Raw genomic sequence first — 18,605 nt, 5'->3', positions numbered from 1 at the left:
AATTAGTCTTTTAATAACTTTGAATTTGTTTTCTGTGGATCATTCATTCATAGCTACATTTCATGAAATGGGTTTTGTCATAGTTTGACATATTTTACGATACGATTACAAATTTTTATTTTTCTTTGGAAATATAAGAAACGACGATGTCATTTTCCTATAATACCTACATCTTTACAACTTTATAGTAATTTTCGTGTTATATGTTTTAAATCCATTTTTAAAACATTGAAAAAATCTGTAATATGCAATAAAATGTTTTGACAATTTCGTTTGAAATAGCAAAATGGACAAAAGTGTGGAGTCAAAGGTATCTAAAACACCTCTTTCATGTATTTTCAGTATTTGGAGATATAATTATTATATGATTTTATTTCATTAGGACCAGGATCATAATCCTAAAAGGAGTCCATTTGACGAACTTAGTCGAGAAGACCTCATCACAAAATGTAAAGGCCTTCTTGTGATAGCACAGAAAGCTAAACAATCAAAATCAGGTATATGTTGATTTTATGTTGATACCATTTTATTGAGAACACAAATAATTTCCATATTTCTTTTTATAGAACTGCAAAATGAAGTGGAACAATATAAAACTCAACTTCTGTCATGTGAAAAAGAAATAAAATCAAGAGAGGACAGTATAAAAACACTACAAGAATTGGTTGATTCTTTAACTGAACAAAAATTAACATTCATTACCGAAATAGACACAGCACAGACTAAAATAAGAGCTCTGAATAATAAATGTAATGTGTATGAAGATGAATTAAATAAACTTAAAACTGAAATAAATGTGAAGGATCAAAATCTTACATCCACATCACAGCAGCTGTCAGACTTTGATAGTAAAATAATATCATTAGAAAGGCAAAACACCAGACTTCTTGAAGAAAATGAACAACTCATCAACCAGCTCACAGAACTGGAAGCAAGGACTGAAGAGTTTAACAAAATTGGTCTTCAACAACAAGAACAATTAAAAATGTTAGAAGAAAGGGTTAGAAATGGTAAAACAAATAATTTTACTTAAATACCAAACTGTTTATGGTGTTGCAGATTAACTGTTATCTGAAAATTTAAAATCTTGTTTTAGTTGTTATAACTAACCTATTGTTTATTAACATTACTTTAGTTTTTGGCATGATGAGATGAAGTTATATTGTTAGTGTTAAAGTTAATTCTGATATATGAAAACTGTATTTTAAATATATTAGATAGTGAACTTAACATATCACATGTGTATAGTTATGATTTAAATTTAATTAATTTGATTTTATAAACCAAAAATATATTTTCAGATGAAATATGTCAAAACAAAATTATTGAATCAAATTATAGTAAGAAAAATGTTATTAGAGAAGAAACAAGTGAAGGTAATGAGACCAACATTAAGGAATATGAGCTTAAAATTGAAGAACTGAAGACATTATATGAACAAGAGAAATCGAAAAAGGAAAAGTGCAACATAAAATTGAGAAGTTACAAAGATAAGATACTTAAATGTGCAACTTGCATACACCAACTTAAAAATTCGAGATTCATATTGGCGAAAACTGTTAAGGAATATTCGGAGAGTATCCCGAAATGGCAGAATGAGATCATTAAGGCATCTAATGCTCTTGATGCTCAAATTAAAGTGTTACATGATGAGAACATATCACTTAAAGAGAAACTCAATGAAAAAGAAAATACTGTGGCATCAATATGTCACCAAAAAAACAGTCTTAATGATGAAATATTAAAACTAAATGGTCAAATTAATGAACTGAAATCTGAGCTTACTGAATTACAGACATCACTAACTGAGTCTAAGATCTTGAATAATAACTTGGTAGAAGAAAACAATGATTTGAAACTCAAAGAAGTTCAATTTAATAATCAATTGGAAGAGAATAGATTGTGCAAAGAAAAAATTAATAATTTGTCTAGTCAATTATGCGAGCTTACAGCTAAATGTACTGAACTCGAGAAAATAAATAAAGAGTTGAAAGGAGATCGATCCAGACAACAAGATAATCACGAACACAAAGAAGTACTTGAACAGTTCAAATTACAAATAAGAGCATTGGAATCAGAGAAAGCAACTTTAGTTAAAGAGAAATTAAATGTTAAGGATAATTTAGCAGAGCTTGAGAATGCAAATAAGAATTTGAGTGATACCGTCGATCTAATGAATTCCCAACTAACGGAGCTTAGAAGCCAATTAGAAAACGTGACATCAGAATATGAGAGAAACAAGAGAGAGTTCTCTATAAACAAAGAACAGTTAGAAAAGCAAATAATGACAGAGAAGAGTTCAATCAAGGAACAATACGAAAAGTTAAAGAGGGAATACGATAACTTACAAGATCTTAATGGCTTACTTCAAGAGGAAGTTGAGACCCTCAAACTGTCTTTAGAACAACCGAAAGATGATGCAGACAATTCGTCAGATCTGAATGTATCACTTCAAGCTGATATCGTAAAACTGGAGACGAAACTCTCAGCGTATAAACAGGAGAATTCATCGCTGTTATCCGAAGTAAAGGAATCGCGAAATAAAATCAAAGAATATGATAGAATCGTCGCCGAATGTGAGGAGATGAAAACTAAACTTGTCGGCTACAAGTCCGAGAATGCTGAGTTGTTGAACGAAATGAAGGAGATAAATCAAGTACTCAAAGAGCGAGGCGAGGCTATATCTAAACTACAGAAAGCTGTGACAGAGATGGAGAAATTAATTGAGACGTTAGAAAAAGATAGAGATAGTGTTAAAGAAGAAAATGAAGACTTACATAAGAAGATTGATTTACTTGAAAACGATCTTAAGAGTGCACAGTGTATACAGAGTGATAGTACCGGGCATGAAAATGAAAAAGAAAATTTACGAACAACCGTGGAAGAAAGAGATGCAATGATTGCAAGTTTGAAGGAAGAAATAGAGAAATTAAAACTTCAAAGTTGTAAGTGTATGCGGTTAATTTATTTTATTCGATTAATACGTGAGAATGTTTTCATAACAGGCTTTGTTTCAGCTTCAGTTGATTTACCCAATGAAGATATGTCCACGTCGACCATATCGAGAGCTGAAGAACACACGCGGATGAGAGATCTGGATGAATCATTCGAAGATAGGTGAGTAAATAAAAATAAAAAAAAGTCTATATTAATTATATAAACTGTACTTATATATTTTAACGTTTTATGGATTCAGATACACAAAACTGAGAATGTTCGCATTGAAACTTAAAATGAAACTGAATGAGACAACGAGTCAGTTGCAAAGTTCAGAGCAAGAGAAGGCCAACTTGAAGAAAATGTTAGCTGACAATAATATGAACCAACAATCCCAAGACACTGTGGACGAGAAAGAAAATGGTGTGGCGGAGTTAGAATCACAAGTAAAGAAATTATCAAGAGATCTAGAAAATTCAGAAAAAGTTAACAAAAAAATTACAGCTCTAGAAGGTACTTCAAGTATTTTTATATAAATCCGTATATTTCATGTATCCTAAATACTATCTTTAAATAATCTATTATCTTGTGTAGCGGAGCTGGCCGCTAAGAGTCAACAACTAGATTGCGAAATAGAACATCATAAGGCAACAAAGGAGCAGTTGGAAAAAGCTCTCAAAGATGTCAAGAAGAAGAAAGTATTGAGTCTTGAAATGGAAGACTATGAGAGGTCTTTGAAAGAACTCACAACTAAAATGGAAGAAAAGAAAAAAAAGATTGTACAGGTACATTCACACATTAAATAGCATATCTTTTATATCTTTTAAGAGTGATTTAGTTCTCGTAGACTTGTAGGGATGGATTATGTAAATATGTCTAAATTATTCTGCCAGGACTACAAAATATTTTAAGAACACATATATCTCTATATAAATATTTTAAAATAATTTCTTCATATAAACAGATGGAGTCAACGATCGATAATCAAGAGGGTACTATAACGTCCATGCAAACACAGATAAAACTTTTACAAGAGCAAATAAAGACTGAAGAAAATCAATGCAGGCTGTTGAAGGAAGAGTTACAACAGGCTGTAGCGGACAGCAAGGACAAAGACCAGCTGTTGAGTACCAACAAAGATATAATAACTAAACTAATGCAGGACATAGAGGACGAAAAGAGAAAGAACGAGGAGGCTGACATGGAGATGACGTCAGCACTGAGCGAGAAAGAGAAAGTCATAATACACCTGTCAGAAGAAAAGATAGAACTAGGTAGCAAGATGAAGAAGTTGGAATTCAAGTTTTGTGATATAGAAGAAAGATTAAGAATTACGAACATAGAACTGGCTGACCTGAAGACCGAATATGCGAGTTATAAGGTCGGTATAAATATTGTATACGAGTTATGATGGACACAATAGCGATTAAATGAAATATTGTTTCCAGGTCAGAGCTCAAGCTGTTCTAAGACAGAACCAGACCGTGGACCACAGTCAGGAGGAGCAGTTCAAGGAAGAGGCCGCCGCTCTCAGAGCTCAGATAGAAACATTAAATCAAAAGATGGCGGCACTGCAGTAAGTTTGCAATCATGGCCACAAATATTATGACGTCATGTTCACAAGCTTAAAAACCGATTAATAACGAAATCTTACCTGTTATGCCTAATAATTATATGGAGTAGGTACTTTTAAATTTATAAATTTCCTTGTCTCTTCTCATACGAGTATATCAAAATATTCAGATGTAATGAAAAAAATTATGTGTTATTGATTAGTACACGATATTTTTTAAAATATTTATCAAACTAGTTATCTAGCTATCATGGCAATTCTATGTGAAGGCAAAAAAACAACTTAAATTTGAAATGTTTAGTTAACCTAGTTTTACAATGCATTAAGATATAAATAATGAACCATCGGTACAATGTTGTTTATCAAAACCTCAATTGTCAGAGAGCAGCTAAGTGTAGCGAGTGCAGAAGCAGAGGCTGGTCGCAAACGAGCGGCGGACAGCACAGCGGAACTGTCCCGCTCGCAGCAGAGGAACGCTCGTCTGCACACAGACCTAACACGGCTCTCGCAACAGCTGGACACGGAGCGAGCACAGCATAAATTACAGGTGACTGTGAACATACTTTAAACATTTTTTATATTGCAAATTTTAAACCATAAAGTCTATGACTATTAGTTTTGTAAGTCTTAATCGAGTAAGTATTTAATTTACTCATTAATTATATAATACTTTTTAGATATCTACTTTGACACAATGCTACAAAACGCAAATAAGTGATCTCGAATCAAAGCATCAGAAAGAGACGGATAACCTGAAGAAACAGCTGTCTCTTTTACAAGAGAATGTTAAATCAGGAAACTCTAACGAGCCGTCGCAATCTGATAAATATCTGTTACCGGTTATATCGAAGGAGGAGGGAAGTGACAACGAAATGGACATCAACGTCTCACTCATACCGAGGGAGGAGGGGGAGGTGAAATGGCTATATACATATTAGGAATACTTTATATATTTCTCATAAATATAAATTCGAATCAAAAATTAATAGAATTATTGTTAATATATTTGGATCCTGTTTTGTTTCGATAATCTTTTTTATTTGAATTTTAATTTAATGATACTATTATGTGAATATATTTAACTTGTCCTGTCCTGTACTAGGGTTCGGAGTCAGCACCGTCGCCACCACTATCCAAGTCTATGTTATCGAGCGGCAGACGTTCACCGGTTCCTCTTGATAGACTTCTCGAAGAAGGAGTCCCTGATAATGACTCTCTTGATACTTCTTCTCTTGCTCTGACTATTGAGCAGGAAGTAGTGGATCTCAGAAGAAAAGTACAAGCTCAACAAGAAAGGTAATTCTTATTCTTTTGTTAATTCTTTTGTTTTATTTATTATATTTAATTATTCTTTTATTAAAATCAAGTTTATTTCAATAATTGTCATAATAGTGACGCCGAAAATTCCAAGAATGTCGAATATTCTTTGTTATCTTATTTCCACAACGTTATGAAGGAGTATTAAATCTGTCTTTGAGTCGTGTAAAATAACTATAATGCCAAAACTATCGGAAATCGCTTAATTTTTTTATATCTTTTTAAATTGAACAGCATTAAAAATAATCAATAAATAATAGGTTATAAATGACACGGATGAAAATTAATGTGATCATATCTTTAGTGGTGTTTTCTACCAAGGGTAAATATTTGACCCTTTATTATATTCCAGGGTGAAACACGTGACGGTGCTGCTGTCCGAATCTGAGCGTGAGAGAGCTCGTCTGTCTCAGCTAAGTGAGCTGTTGAAAGGTGAACTGCGCCGAGCTAGACCCCCGGCCTCCGCCGCCCATAATACCCAGTACATGAAAAACGTTACACTAAAGGTGAGGCTGTGAGGGGTCACGTTATGAAAGTCGCAAACAAATTTATGATTATACTGGGTACCAGCCCCGGCTTTCCAGGGGCTCTTTACCAAAAATATAAAATGTCCTATATAATTTTGAGAATTATTAAACTTATATTATGGTAACTTTTAAATGGTACGCCCAATTTAAATGATTTAAAAACAAAATTTGCAGATACTGATGTAGGTTTGAAAACGAAGTAATTTATTTTGATGAGACTTAATACCGTATTTATGTTAAAAAGCTTTCCAATAAACGCTTTAGTCTTTAAGAGATAGACATATGCCAACGCGGACTTTTCTGTAGACCTATATAAAATACACAATTCCACAAAATATTGTTTTGTTATATCTCAAAGGGTTTTGGCAGCGTTTTCGTTAAAAACTGACAGACGGTTTATTTTTTCCCGACATCTTCAACAAATATCGTTAATGTACACACAAATCAATACAAAGCAAAAAATTACTTAATATAAAACCAAATGTAAAACATAATACACGTTAGCCTAAAAAATGAACAATAAAACGATTTTTGATGAAAAAAATATAATCTATATGCGATTCTATGTTCAGTTCCTGACCTTACCTCCCGGGGACGAACGATGTCGCCTCGTCCCCGTGCTGCAGAAAATACTGACTCTCTCTACAGATGAAACTCAGAAGATACAAGCAGTCGCCAAGGGTTTGATATATTTATTTATTTTATATAAAACAATTTATTATCACAATCCTTATTTATTATACAGACATAACTACATTCAGATTGTGGGAACTAAGGATAAAATCAATAAGTCATTTTAAATGACTATTAATCGTTGTACGTAAATGTATTCAGCTATTATAATGTTAAATTACTTGTACAAATTGAAGCATTATCTTTCAAGTAATATAGATGTCATATAATTTGATAAGTCATTAAAAAATATTTCTCAATACAAACATTATACTAAGATAAGAACCTTCTTTTCATTATTTTTTTTTCGTATGTCTCTTCAGGACAAGATCCGAATCCCGGCAAAGGTTGGGGAAGCTACTTGCCATGGCCCGGAGGAAAATGAAGACAAATTAAAAATAATAAAAAAAAAACTTGTTACGGATTTCACTACGTACATTGATATTATTACAAAAGTAACATTTCCAAACAATCTCTTTAACAACATATTTACAAGGTTAAAATCTGTAAAATAAGTTTTTATATGAATTTGATAATTTATTATCTGTGATTATTATTAATAACCGATTCAATGATCAGTGAATATTAATAGAAATAATAAATATTATATATGTATTCCTGTTGTACCGGCCCTTGAATGTATTTAATGTGATCTGCTAGAGGAAGAAGAAATATCTACATACTTCAGTATAATATTCTCAAATATTATTTATTGGGAAAATGGTATTAAATATGTTATATGTAAAAATGTTATGCACTATTTGCTTTATACTATGTTAGGGAATTACTTCACCAATATAGAGACATCGAACAGCTGTGGTGTTTATGAGTATTATATAAATTACAAAATTCAATTAATTTTAATCTTATTCAAATGTTAATCATTCCACGGGAAAATGTTTTGTCAATAAAATAACGACCCCATTATATATTTACTTGAATAATTAAATTTTATTTCATAATTAATTGAATATTTCGTGACATTTCAGTCAGGTCTTATATTTTTTAGCGGTAAGTATGATTAATTTATAGTATTGTATAAAAATATATATATAGTATTTGAAAGTATGGATTGCGTTTTCATTTATAAAAATGACGTTTTTATGAACCCAATTTGGAAGTAATACTTAATTTGTGTCATAAGAAAATAAGCCGGAAAGCACAGTAATGTGGAATAGGAAGAAAAGCCCGATTGATAATATTACGAACGAAGAAGCAAAAAAAAAATTATTAATAAAAAATATATATTTTTTTATTTAATGAGGCGTACAGGAAAAACAAAATTGCTATCTTTATATGATATACACGTAATTTTGGTGAGATAAAGATTTCTATTTCTTTACTTACGAATGTCGAATACAGATACTCATTTGATTTTTTTTAATCACAAGATACCTACTCAAACATATCACGAAACATTAATGGCATAATATGTAAATGCTGTATTTACATATTATTAATATTAAATAAAAACGAGTTTCTTTTCGGACAAGTGTTTTTTTTTAATTCTATCAACTATCAACGTAGTAACGTTCAAACAGATTTTATATATCGTCTGAGCGTGAAATAACTCACAAACTATTTTTCATACAAAGATATTTATCAGCTACCTACTTCTGTCATTTTTTTAACTATATATAAAAAAATCTTGTACACATAAATCACTCACTATCGGCTTTTTTAAAAAGCTTTTTTATTATTTCAAATAAAAAATACGCTTCATTTCCTATTTCAACTCAATTGATACTTAAATGAATAACGGTGATTCTTTGCACGAAGTTTGTCGTGTATATATAACTAACCTTCCGTAGCTTTAAATATACATATATATTATTAAGATACACGGAAGGAGTTTTAACACAATTGTTTCTTTAAGGGGATCAATTTTGATAACATCGTATTAAGAACGCAAAATTATTGAAAATGATACATAAATAGCGGATTATATTTAACTGTGAATATTTTATTTCAGAATCGATTTATTTACCTAAATTTCAATTCTATAACAATTAATTTTAATATAAGCAATTCCTACTAGCAGTCGGAATACATCATAACGAATGAAATTAACAAGAGGCTTCCAAACTAAGGGGTACGCCGTATTGTAATAATTATTATTATTCAGTGGGAAAGTATGTATAAAACAATAACAGTTTGTTTTTATTGTTTATATCCTTTTTTACATAAATTTGATAACTTATTTGACGCATAAAAAAAATATCTCTTTATTCATACGGCCTTTCCAAATGTAAGAAGTAGGTAAGTACCTTGTAAGTATTTTTCATATTTTGATTTATTTAAATAATATTTAATAAGCAAGGCATTAATATATATCTTTGATTGTGATGTAAAGAATTTATTTGGATTATTAAAATATACATTCTTTTTCATTCGACAGTTTTTTTATATATTAAGACCTCTTTACTGGTGTATATGTATCTAACTTAGTAAAGGGCTATTGAGAACTTTTTATTGACAATTATGTGTTAAAATAACATAAAGTAAAGAATACCATTCTTAGTATATAAATATTTTGAAGTGTCTAAATTACTATTGTGAAGTTATATCTTATATTATCTATGCTGAAACGAGCACTGGTTCGTCTAATAAAAAAAAGATAATTCGAACATCCGCCTCGTCATACATACTTTTAAATATTAATAAATAATAATTCAGTTTTTATTAATGTTTTCAATCTTTAAATATCCCTTTTAATTTTAAAGTACCATATATGACTATTTTTTAAAAAAGCTATGAACGTACGGGGAAAACAACATTTGCTTTGATTTTATTGATTTCATTTCCCGGGTGAAGTTTCACAGCGCATGCTTGAAAATCGCAAGGAAAATTCGTCACCGCTGCGACGAAGGGTAAGTCTCCCCAAGTTTTTATTAATTATATGGTTTTAAATTGAAATAATTGTATGAACCCTTCACGTTGATCACTTAAAGGTAGCTTGTAAACAAAAATAAGAATTTTTATAACTTTTTCGATTTCTGATCATATTGCAACCCTACCGGTATACTCCTTGTTTAAATTACGCAATTTGTTTTATTTGTTAAATGAAAAACTAGTTAGTACTAAAAGTATATATAAAGCTGGAAGATCTAATTGCGTGTAAAATTAAAACTAATAATCGAACCAAAATTCTTCACTAAAGATATATAATCGATGTGAAATACAATATCACTATTACTATTACACATTTATTAGCACTCTTCTTTTACCACAAATTTTTGGCTCTGCGTGAATTACTCTGATATTGATTAGATATGTTATTAAAATTTTAAACGTGTCAATGCATCCATTTTAATGTAGTTGTCAATGCGATCATTGATCCGATTTTTATATAAAAATTGTTTTTCTGAATGGGCTAAAAGGACTGTAACTCATAAAATATGTACTCAGTTTGGACCATGTGCGTCCATACGGATGTAAGTGCACAGTATCGTGCCACGTAGTTGCAACAGAGCACGACAATTTCTAATTCTGCTAGCATGTCATTTGCAATCTATTCCAATATATTTATATATATTCGTAAGCTAAAATTAGCTGAAATGCATTTGCATCGTGCTAATGAATAAGATCACACACAGTAGGTATATCTGTATAATGTTTTATACGTAACATATTTTCGTTCACGCATCTATCTTATGTGGATGTGACGTGATTGATCCTGTTAAACGTCTTCAGTTTCTGTACTTAACGTGAAAGCATCATGGTGCAACAAAATCAATAGCGACTTGCAATACATATATCGCGAGAGCTAGCCGTCCGTGTGATCTATATTTGGGTGGAAGGCTGGCTGTATCGACGTCCCAGACGTCCTGCGCAGGCCCGGAGAACTCCCGGAGATTTGCAGCCATTACAATCGAAGCCTCTCCCAGTGCATTCTAGACTTGTACGGTGCATTCGTTTTAATATTGAGTCTGTCTAGTTATATTATTACCGAGTGTCGTTTTCACTGACTAAGGTAAGACGGTTGTGAAAATTGTTTGCATTTGTATTTCAATATCTTTGTTTGAATTTTCAGTTAGGCTTTTAAATGGAATTCGCTATTTTAGAAATGCGTAATACTTCTTAAAATTTCTTTATAAAATATATTAAATAAAATATACCAACTCATTATATTTTTTAACGGAAACGTTTCATTAATATTATCTTATCGGAATCAAGGTTGATATACTATTAAAAGAAAATAGCGAAAAGGTCGTATTGGTTTCCAGCATCCTGTTCCGGTTTGTTCGGATTCATTAAAATTTATTTAATTCAATTCCTTTGAGCTTATTTTAATTTGGTTCCATAATAACTTCCTGTCTGGCGTTCTAATACGCAGTTGTAGGTAACGAAGAATAAATCTAAGAATATGTGCATTTAAAATTCCCATTAACCGTTTAGAGTAAATCGTCCCATCCCCACGTCGCTTACACAATAGCATGCGCACAAGTAGATATTGGAAAGGTCAGCACGCAAGCAAATCAATTGTATTATATAATAATTATTAATCTGTTGGAGATGTGATACATTGGATGTTACTAATTAAGTTATACCCGCTTTAAGATTATTACTTATAAAGTGACACGAAGGAAACTTATTTTTAAAACGCGACGGCCATTGAACGAGGAGTTATTTCACCGAGATTTGAATATTAATACTAATCATAACATAATATAAAAAAGGGAGACGTTTAAAAAGATTCCGTTTTTTTCTTCTTAGTTCAATACTTATCTGCTGAAATCAATCTAACTGCGTAAAGATGGGCAAGGAAAAGACGCACATCAACATCGTTGTGATCGGTCACGTGGACTCCGGCAAGTCCACTACTACCGGCCATCTGATTTACAAGTGTGGTGGTATCGATAAGCGTACTATCGAGAAGTTTGAGAAGGAGGCGCAGGAGATGGGCAAGGGCTCGTTCAAGTACGCCTGGGTAAGAAGGAGACTTTGATTCAAACCATAAACCCTTTTGGAATAGTTAGTATGAATTCAATGGATGGGTATATAAGTCAATGAATTAATCGATCAATCCTTTTACCAACTGACACAATATTGGAAATTATTTTCTCGAATACCAATTGCCAAAAACAACCAATAGTAAGAGTTTGTACAAGTTGTTTAAATAAACCACATAATAGGTGCTGGACAAGCTAAAGGCGGAGCGCGAACGTGGTATCACCATTGATATCGCCCTGTGGAAGTTCGAGACTGCCAAGTACTACGTTACCATCATCGACGCCCCTGGCCATAGAGACTTCATCAAGAACATGATCACTGGAACCTCGCAGGTAAGTTTTTTATCCTGTACTGTTTACAGAGTACTCTATAGAGATAAGCCAACAAAAAAAGCCGTGTTGCAATACAAATCCATGGATTTATTGGAAAATTTCAGAACAATTGATGTAGGTAGGGATCATTAAACTGTTTTTAGTTTCGCGTATTAAAGTGAAACTTTATAAAGTTGATCAATTGTTTTTGCGATCTGTAAACATGGTTACGATACATGGTTATATAATAATGTTCAGGCGGACTGCGCCGTGCTGATAGTTGCGGCTGGTACGGGTGAGTTCGAGGCCGGCATCAGTAAGAACGGTCAGACCCGCGAGCACGCGCTGTTAGCTTTTACCCTGGGGGTGAAGCAACTGATCGTGGGCGTCAACAAGATGGACTCCACCGAGCCGCCGTACCATGAGGCGAGATACGAGGAGATCAAGAAGGAAGTGTCCTCTTACATCAAGAAGATCGGTAAGGATAGGTTGATGGATATCAGTTTGAACATCAATAATCCAGAACAGATTTTATTCTAAATAACAAGATTGTCTTATGAATTTTGTGGTTGTAGAGTAACAAGAACTAAGAGTGGAACAAAATATATATATATCCGCCTCGTTAATAAAAAATCTCATAAAATATTTCAAAGCTACAAACACTTAATGCTAGTCGTTTGACATAAAAAAATATATAAAAAATCAGGGTACAACCCGGCGACCGTGGCGTTCGTGCCCATCTCGGGCTGGCACGGAGATAACATGTTGGAGCCTTCGGACAAGATGCCCTGGTTCAAGGGGTGGACCATTGACCGCAAGGACGGGAAAGTGGAGGGCAAGTGCCTCATTGAGGTCAGCACTTGACACACAGATTAAATATGTCTACACATAAAGAGAAAAAAATAATTTGATTGTTTTATATTCCTTAAATTAATTTTTTATTTGATATTTTATCGTTTCTGGTTAAGTTTTTAATGTTACTATAATTATATTTTACAAACAAAATAGGTTTGAGATAGAAAACATATCTCCGGAATTCTAATAATAATCAGTTTACACTTAATAGCTTCAAATTAAACGTTACAAGCCTTTCGGTCACTATCTAGGCCCTGGACGCTATCCAGCCTCCGTCTCGTCCCACCGAGAAGCCGCTGCGTCTTCCTCTGCAGGACGTGTACAAGATCGGAGGCATCGGGACAGTGCCCGTAGGACGAGTCGAGACCGGCATCCTGAAACCCGGTTAGTTGACGGCCAACGAGAAGAGATAATGTTCAATAACACAATAACATTGATCCGAGCCGAAATGACTTATGTTTATTGAATCTATAAAGGATGACGATAATGTTATAAGATCATTTTGGTTTACCTCTCATTTGAATGGTTATATGTACCCTGTAATAAAAATTTAATTTTTGAGTGTCATTCATTACACCCCCACCCCTACCACCCCCAAGTGTATTTGTATACAATATAAGACGGTACCGTCACGGTGTGATCAGGCATGGTGGTTGTGTTCGCGCCCGCGGCCATCACCACCGAGGTGAAGTCTGTGGAGATGCACCACGAGGCCTTGCAGGAGGCGATGCCTGGAGACAACGTGGGCTTCAACGTGAAGGTAAGGAGTGAGGACGGACAAAACAGGTCACTACACGAAGAGTATTTATATCAGCTTTGGAATTCCATACGATATATGAAATAGAAAATATTCTCTTGGCACAAGTAAATTAAATTATTGTATGAAAGTTATGGCAATTGGTTGTCGGATTTTATTTTATTTTTCGTAGTTCAAGGATTTATAGTTTACCTTATCTTACGTACTTAGGACTTTATAGGATAGTTCTGTTTGGTTGTAATGATTTAATTCGTGCATTATCAGAACGTATCGGTGAAGGAGTTGCGTCGCGGCTACGTGGCCGGTGACTCCAAGAACTGCCCGCCCAAGGGGGCTTCGGACTTCACCGCCCAGGTAAAAATAAAACCCAAACTTCTATAAGGCATATATAATACCTCCAAATCCAGCAGCCACGTGTCCACCAAAAGGTTAACAAACTTGTATTGCAACATCCCCTGCGAACATGTCTTGGGAACGCTTTTTCTCGTGTCACAATAATGATTGCGAAACGGTCACAAATGCGACCTGGGCCTAATATTTATAACGAGTTAATTTATGTAAAGTATGCCAACACATTTCAAACCCGTTTTGTATATTAAATAATGACAAAATGTTACGCAACTCTCGTCCTCGCCGAGATATTGTACGATTAATAAAGATGTAATAAACACCATGGCTGTGATCTTACAAAATTGGTAGGACATTTTGAACACTAGTTAGTATTCATTATCAATGCCATTTTCATTAGTCCCCTTATCCGACAAAAATTATCAGGAAGAAAATGATCCAAAACGAGGCTTAGTTTGTTACTAACCATACATTGTAAGATTTAGATACAGATGTAAGTTTACGTCAACTTCTATTTATAAGAAGTTTGTTTGGTTTGTCACAGGTGATCGTGTTGAACCACCCGGGGCAGATCAGCAACGGCTATACCCCGGTGCTGGACTGTCACACCGCTCACATCGCCTGCAAGTTCGCTGAGATCAAGGAGAAGTGCGACCGTCGTACTGGTACTTGACTATACTCGCAACTAGGGACCTTGAGATGACCAACTGGCCTACGTGATCTATATATCGCTTGAACGTGATGTTACAGGCAAGACGACCGAGGTGGAGCCGAAGTCCATCAAGTCCGGCGACGCGGCCATCGTCACCCTGGTGCCGACCAAGGCGCTGTGTGTGGAGTCGTTCCAGGAGTTCCCGCCGCTGGGACGCTTCGCCGTCCGGGACATGCGTCAGACGGTTGCCGTTGGAGTCATCAAGGTACCCCAGCGTGTATAACCCGTACCACGTTTGTGTACTAACCTATTAACGTTACATCCCGTGACCGCCGCCTCTGTCGTTACTTATGAGCCTATTCTGTTTCAGAGCGTGACCTTCAAGGAGGTGACTACGGGCAAAATCACCAAGGCCGCCGAGAAGGCCCAGAAGAAAAAATAACTATGGGGCTCTTCAAGTACTAGCCCGCAGCGTCCGACCCACCCCCGCAGCGCTGCGGCTCCCCCTTCCCCCTTCCCCGGCGGCCGCGCCGTCCCCCCCCGGTCTCCCCCGCGGCCCCCCAGCCCGATCGCCTACGGCGTCCCCATTCCCAACGTAGAGTCAGTGTCCCCCCCCAATCGGAGCTTCTTCGCTGGTGACATCGACCCCGGACCCACCTCGTGCATTTATCTCAACAAGATACTCAAGTTTTTTCGTCTTAGTTACGTTTACTTTATAGGTTTATGTCTTTGTGATTATTTTAGAGGTAAGTTACTGGAGAAGTTTGAGTTGCCGTACTTGTTGTCGCGGTTCGTTTTATTTTTCCATCGCAAGGAGTTCAGGAGGAAAGACGACGGCGGCGAATTTAAAATTGAACTTTTAAGCCTTTTAGAAGTTTTGTTGTATGAGACTCTGCTCCTGTACGCCATCATAACTAAATTGCTTAAGATCGTACTGAACATCTCGTCCTTGTTTCTGTTAGATTGGTCGGTGAGTTTTTTATGTAATTTAGTTATGTCTAATTTCTAAGTATAACGTATCATTATTTTTATGAATTGTAACGTCTTGTGTAACTTCTGATAGCTCTTTTGTGTACATTGTGAACTGATTTTAGATTATACGATTCATAACATTGTAGATGAAAAAAATAAGTTATTTTCATAAGATTGATGAAGTGTAAGTACTTAAGTAGGTGATAAACATCAGAGTGTAGGAAATCGGAGCGGCCGTTTGTGAAGCGGCCGCCGGTAGTTGAATTTAGAAGTACGTACGTTTAAAACAATAAAAAGCGTTAAGAACGTTTTGGTAGAAATTTGTGGACTTTGTGAAAGGTAACAATTTCTGTTCCTGTAGTTCCTGTTGAAACTTGACTCTGATATTTTATGACTAAGTTGCCTGGCAAAGGTTTAAAAATTCAATTTAAATTTCCAATATTTTAGAAATTACTAGGTACGGAGAAAACTCGAATGTTATAAAGCTAATTGTATCTTTGTAATTTTTTCAATAATTTTTGTAAAGACCTTGATCCTGATAAACCAATAAAGAAGCTACTGGTAGTGTGTAGTTTAATTTTAATTTCCCCAATATGCCCAAAAATATTAATGAGCGAACTTTGATAACAAGTTGCATGTGACTATTTTGTTGCCGTATTAATGAACACAATTTTATAACAGTATAAACTCTCAATGACTGCAACGCATTTAGTTCTTACATTTAAATATAACAGAGGATATTTTTTTTCCTTTTGGAGCATTCCTTAAGGCAGGGATGTCCAAACCATGGCCCGCGGGCTGCGTTTTGGATTATTGCGGCCCGTAGAATCTTTTTTATCTTCTTTGTTTAAATCCATTAATGAGCAAATTATTTTAATCGTGACGAAATTCAAATGTTTTGGGTATGTTCTATCACGTCGCACACTTCACTATTCACACAAGAATTCGGGGAATTCCCCGAACCCAAAATAGGTACCTACCGCGCATTGTTCATTGGGCATTTGTCACTTGTCATTCAACGCGACGAAAGTTTTGATTACGCAAGGTTATTCTCAAATTATTAAAGATTTTTACGTTATTTTAAAGTTTGTTATTAGATTGTTCGCTTTGTGTTTAAGTATAATGAACTTTTAATCTCATCATGTCTGCATGGAAGAGGAAGTTAAGTGAAGAAAACCGTACATTCAATGCGAAATGGGAGTTAGACTACTTTATCTCCAACAGTAACAATAAAATTCAGTGTTTGATTTAATGCATGTTTTATCTGTAAGTAAAGAATGTAATGTTAAACGACACTATACTTCTTTACATGAAGAAAAGTATTAAAAACATTTCGGCGAATCAAGAAAAGTTATGGTGGCTGAGTACAAAAAAAAACGAATGCAGCAAACAAGTATATTTTCAAAAGTAAGTACTGAGAATAAACAAAGTTTGTCTGTCTCATATGAAGTTTCATTACAATTAGCCAGAGCTAAAAAACCATTTAGTGATGGAGTTTTAATAAAAGAATGCGCAGTTGAAATGGCTAAACGCTTCATGCAGCCGAAATTAGAAAAGATTAAATCTGTTGCATTATCTCATCAAACATTGGCGCGACGAATAAATGACATGGGCAATTATATTGCGAAAAGTGTATGGGATTGCTTTGTAGATTGCGAGTACTATTCAATATGTTTGGATGAAAATACGGACCAGACCGATGTCAGTCAATTAATAATCTTCATACGTTGCATTTCGAAAGATTTTACAATCACGGAAGAAATGCTGGATTTAATACCATTTCATGGAACAACTAAAGGCAGTGATATATTTGAAGCAGTTAACAAAACTGTAGTAAAATATGGAGGATTTCATAAGTGTTCTTGTATTGTGACCGATGGAGCAAAAGCTATGACTGGGACAGTGACAGGATTCGCGCGACTTCTAATACAAAATGACATTGACCGCCCGTTGTTGCATTGTATCACACATCAAGAAGCCTTGTGTGGAAAATCTTTGCGTCAAATGAATGCTATGAAAGTTGTTATAAGGATAACCAATTTGATTAGAGTTAGAAATAGGGCATTGACACATAAAAAATTTAGGGACTTTTTAAGTGAAATCGATGCAACCTATAGGGATTTACTATTGCATTCAGAAATTAGATGGCTAAGTGCTGCACAGTACAACGCTTTTTCGCCTTACGAAAAGAAATACATTTATTTCTAAATAATGAAATATTATCTGACACTTCCGAACTACAAGATAAAATGTAAGATCCTCTTCTGGCTGATCTTGCGTTTTTAGCTGATATGACGCAACACTTGAATAAACTAAATTTAAAGTTGCAAGGCAAAAACCACAATATAGCCAACATGTACGGAAATGTGAATGGATTCAGAAGTAAACTGAATTTGTTCAAAACGTCTCTACACCAAAATGATTTTTCTTTTTTTCCAACTTGTAAAGAACATTATTTAGAGATGAAAAATTTTGAAGAATGCAATTTTTTGGACCACCTCAAATACATGGACGAAATAATCGTTGAATTTGAGAGGAGTTTGGCAGATTTAAATAAAATTGAGAGTGATATAGCATTCTTCACTCATACATTAACGACAGCAGTTGAGAATGTGAAGATTGATTATCAACTGGAACTGTGTGATCTGCAATCAGACCCCTTTTTCAAGGGCAGAACGGAAACAGGAATTGATTTTTTTAAGCTCCTCGCTGAACGTTTCCCGAAACTGGC

The 18,605-nt window shown here is 34.4% G+C and overlaps 2 protein-coding genes across 4 annotated transcripts; both read left to right on the top strand.

Moving 5' to 3' along the window:
* The first annotated feature begins 89 nt into the window (after positions 1-89).
* LOC116779011 (GRIP and coiled-coil domain-containing protein 2) lies at positions 90-8,094 on the top strand. The gene is made up of 15 exons (XM_032673144.2): positions 90-310; positions 383-497; positions 567-1,010; positions 1,302-2,945; positions 3,018-3,117; positions 3,197-3,450; positions 3,532-3,722; positions 3,902-4,318; positions 4,386-4,513; positions 4,892-5,057; positions 5,188-5,424; positions 5,613-5,806; positions 6,180-6,333; positions 6,927-7,035; positions 7,350-8,094. The coding sequence occupies exons 1-15, from the start codon at positions 287-289 to the stop codon at positions 7,409-7,411; spliced, it is 4,239 nt and encodes a 1,412-aa protein (XP_032529035.2). The 5' UTR covers positions 90-286; the 3' UTR covers positions 7,412-8,094.
* A 1,646-nt stretch (positions 8,095-9,740) lies between these two features.
* On the top strand, positions 9,741-16,438 carry LOC116770212 (elongation factor 1-alpha 2). Of its 3 annotated transcripts, none has more exons than XM_061526989.1 (11): positions 9,741-9,896; positions 11,743-11,956; positions 12,162-12,311; positions 12,549-12,768; positions 12,997-13,142; positions 13,397-13,529; positions 13,790-13,905; positions 14,167-14,256; positions 14,795-14,915; positions 15,001-15,167; positions 15,273-16,438. In XM_061526989.1, exons 2-11 carry the CDS (start codon positions 11,783-11,785, stop codon positions 15,342-15,344), a joined length of 1,389 nt encoding a protein of 462 aa, XP_061382973.1. In that variant the 5' UTR covers positions 9,741-9,896; positions 11,743-11,782; the 3' UTR covers positions 15,345-16,438. The 3 variants fall into 3 exon arrangements, with proteins under 3 accessions (XP_061382973.1, XP_061382974.1, XP_061382972.1); XM_061526990.1 differs by lacking the exon at positions 9,741-9,896 and adding an exon at positions 9,916-10,621; XM_061526988.1 differs by lacking the exon at positions 9,741-9,896 and adding an exon at positions 10,628-10,999.
* The last annotated feature ends 2,167 nt before the right edge of the window (positions 16,439-18,605 follow it).

Source organism: Danaus plexippus (assembly GCF_018135715.1).
Source record: "Danaus plexippus chromosome 3 unlocalized genomic scaffold, MEX_DaPlex mxdp_30, whole genome shotgun sequence".
Lineage (NCBI taxonomy): Eukaryota > Metazoa > Arthropoda > Insecta > Lepidoptera > Nymphalidae > Danaus > Danaus plexippus.
Note: the sequence above shows the minus strand (reverse complement) of the source record. Positions and strands in the feature narration are given on the sequence as shown.

Bases quoted from the DNA above. Each gene is read 5' to 3' on its own strand.
- LOC116779011 (XM_032673144.2), top strand. From the start codon at position 287: ATGGACAAAAGTGTGGAGTCAAAG. The intron at 3,451-3,531 runs GTACTTCAAGTA...TATCTTGTGTAG, and splicing joins AAAAATTACAGCTCTAGAAG to CGGAGCTGGCCGCTAAGAGT. The intron at 3,723-3,901 runs GTACATTCACAC...TCATATAAACAG, and splicing joins AGAAAAAAAAGATTGTACAG to ATGGAGTCAACGATCGATAA.
- LOC116770212 (XM_061526989.1), top strand. From the start codon at position 11,783: ATGGGCAAGGAAAAGACGCACATCAACATCGTTGTGATCGGTCACGTG. The intron at 12,769-12,996 runs GTAAGGATAGGT...ATAAAAAATCAG, and splicing joins CTCTTACATCAAGAAGATCG to GGTACAACCCGGCGACCGTG. The intron at 14,257-14,794 runs GTAAAAATAAAA...GGTTTGTCACAG, and splicing joins CTTCGGACTTCACCGCCCAG to GTGATCGTGTTGAACCACCC.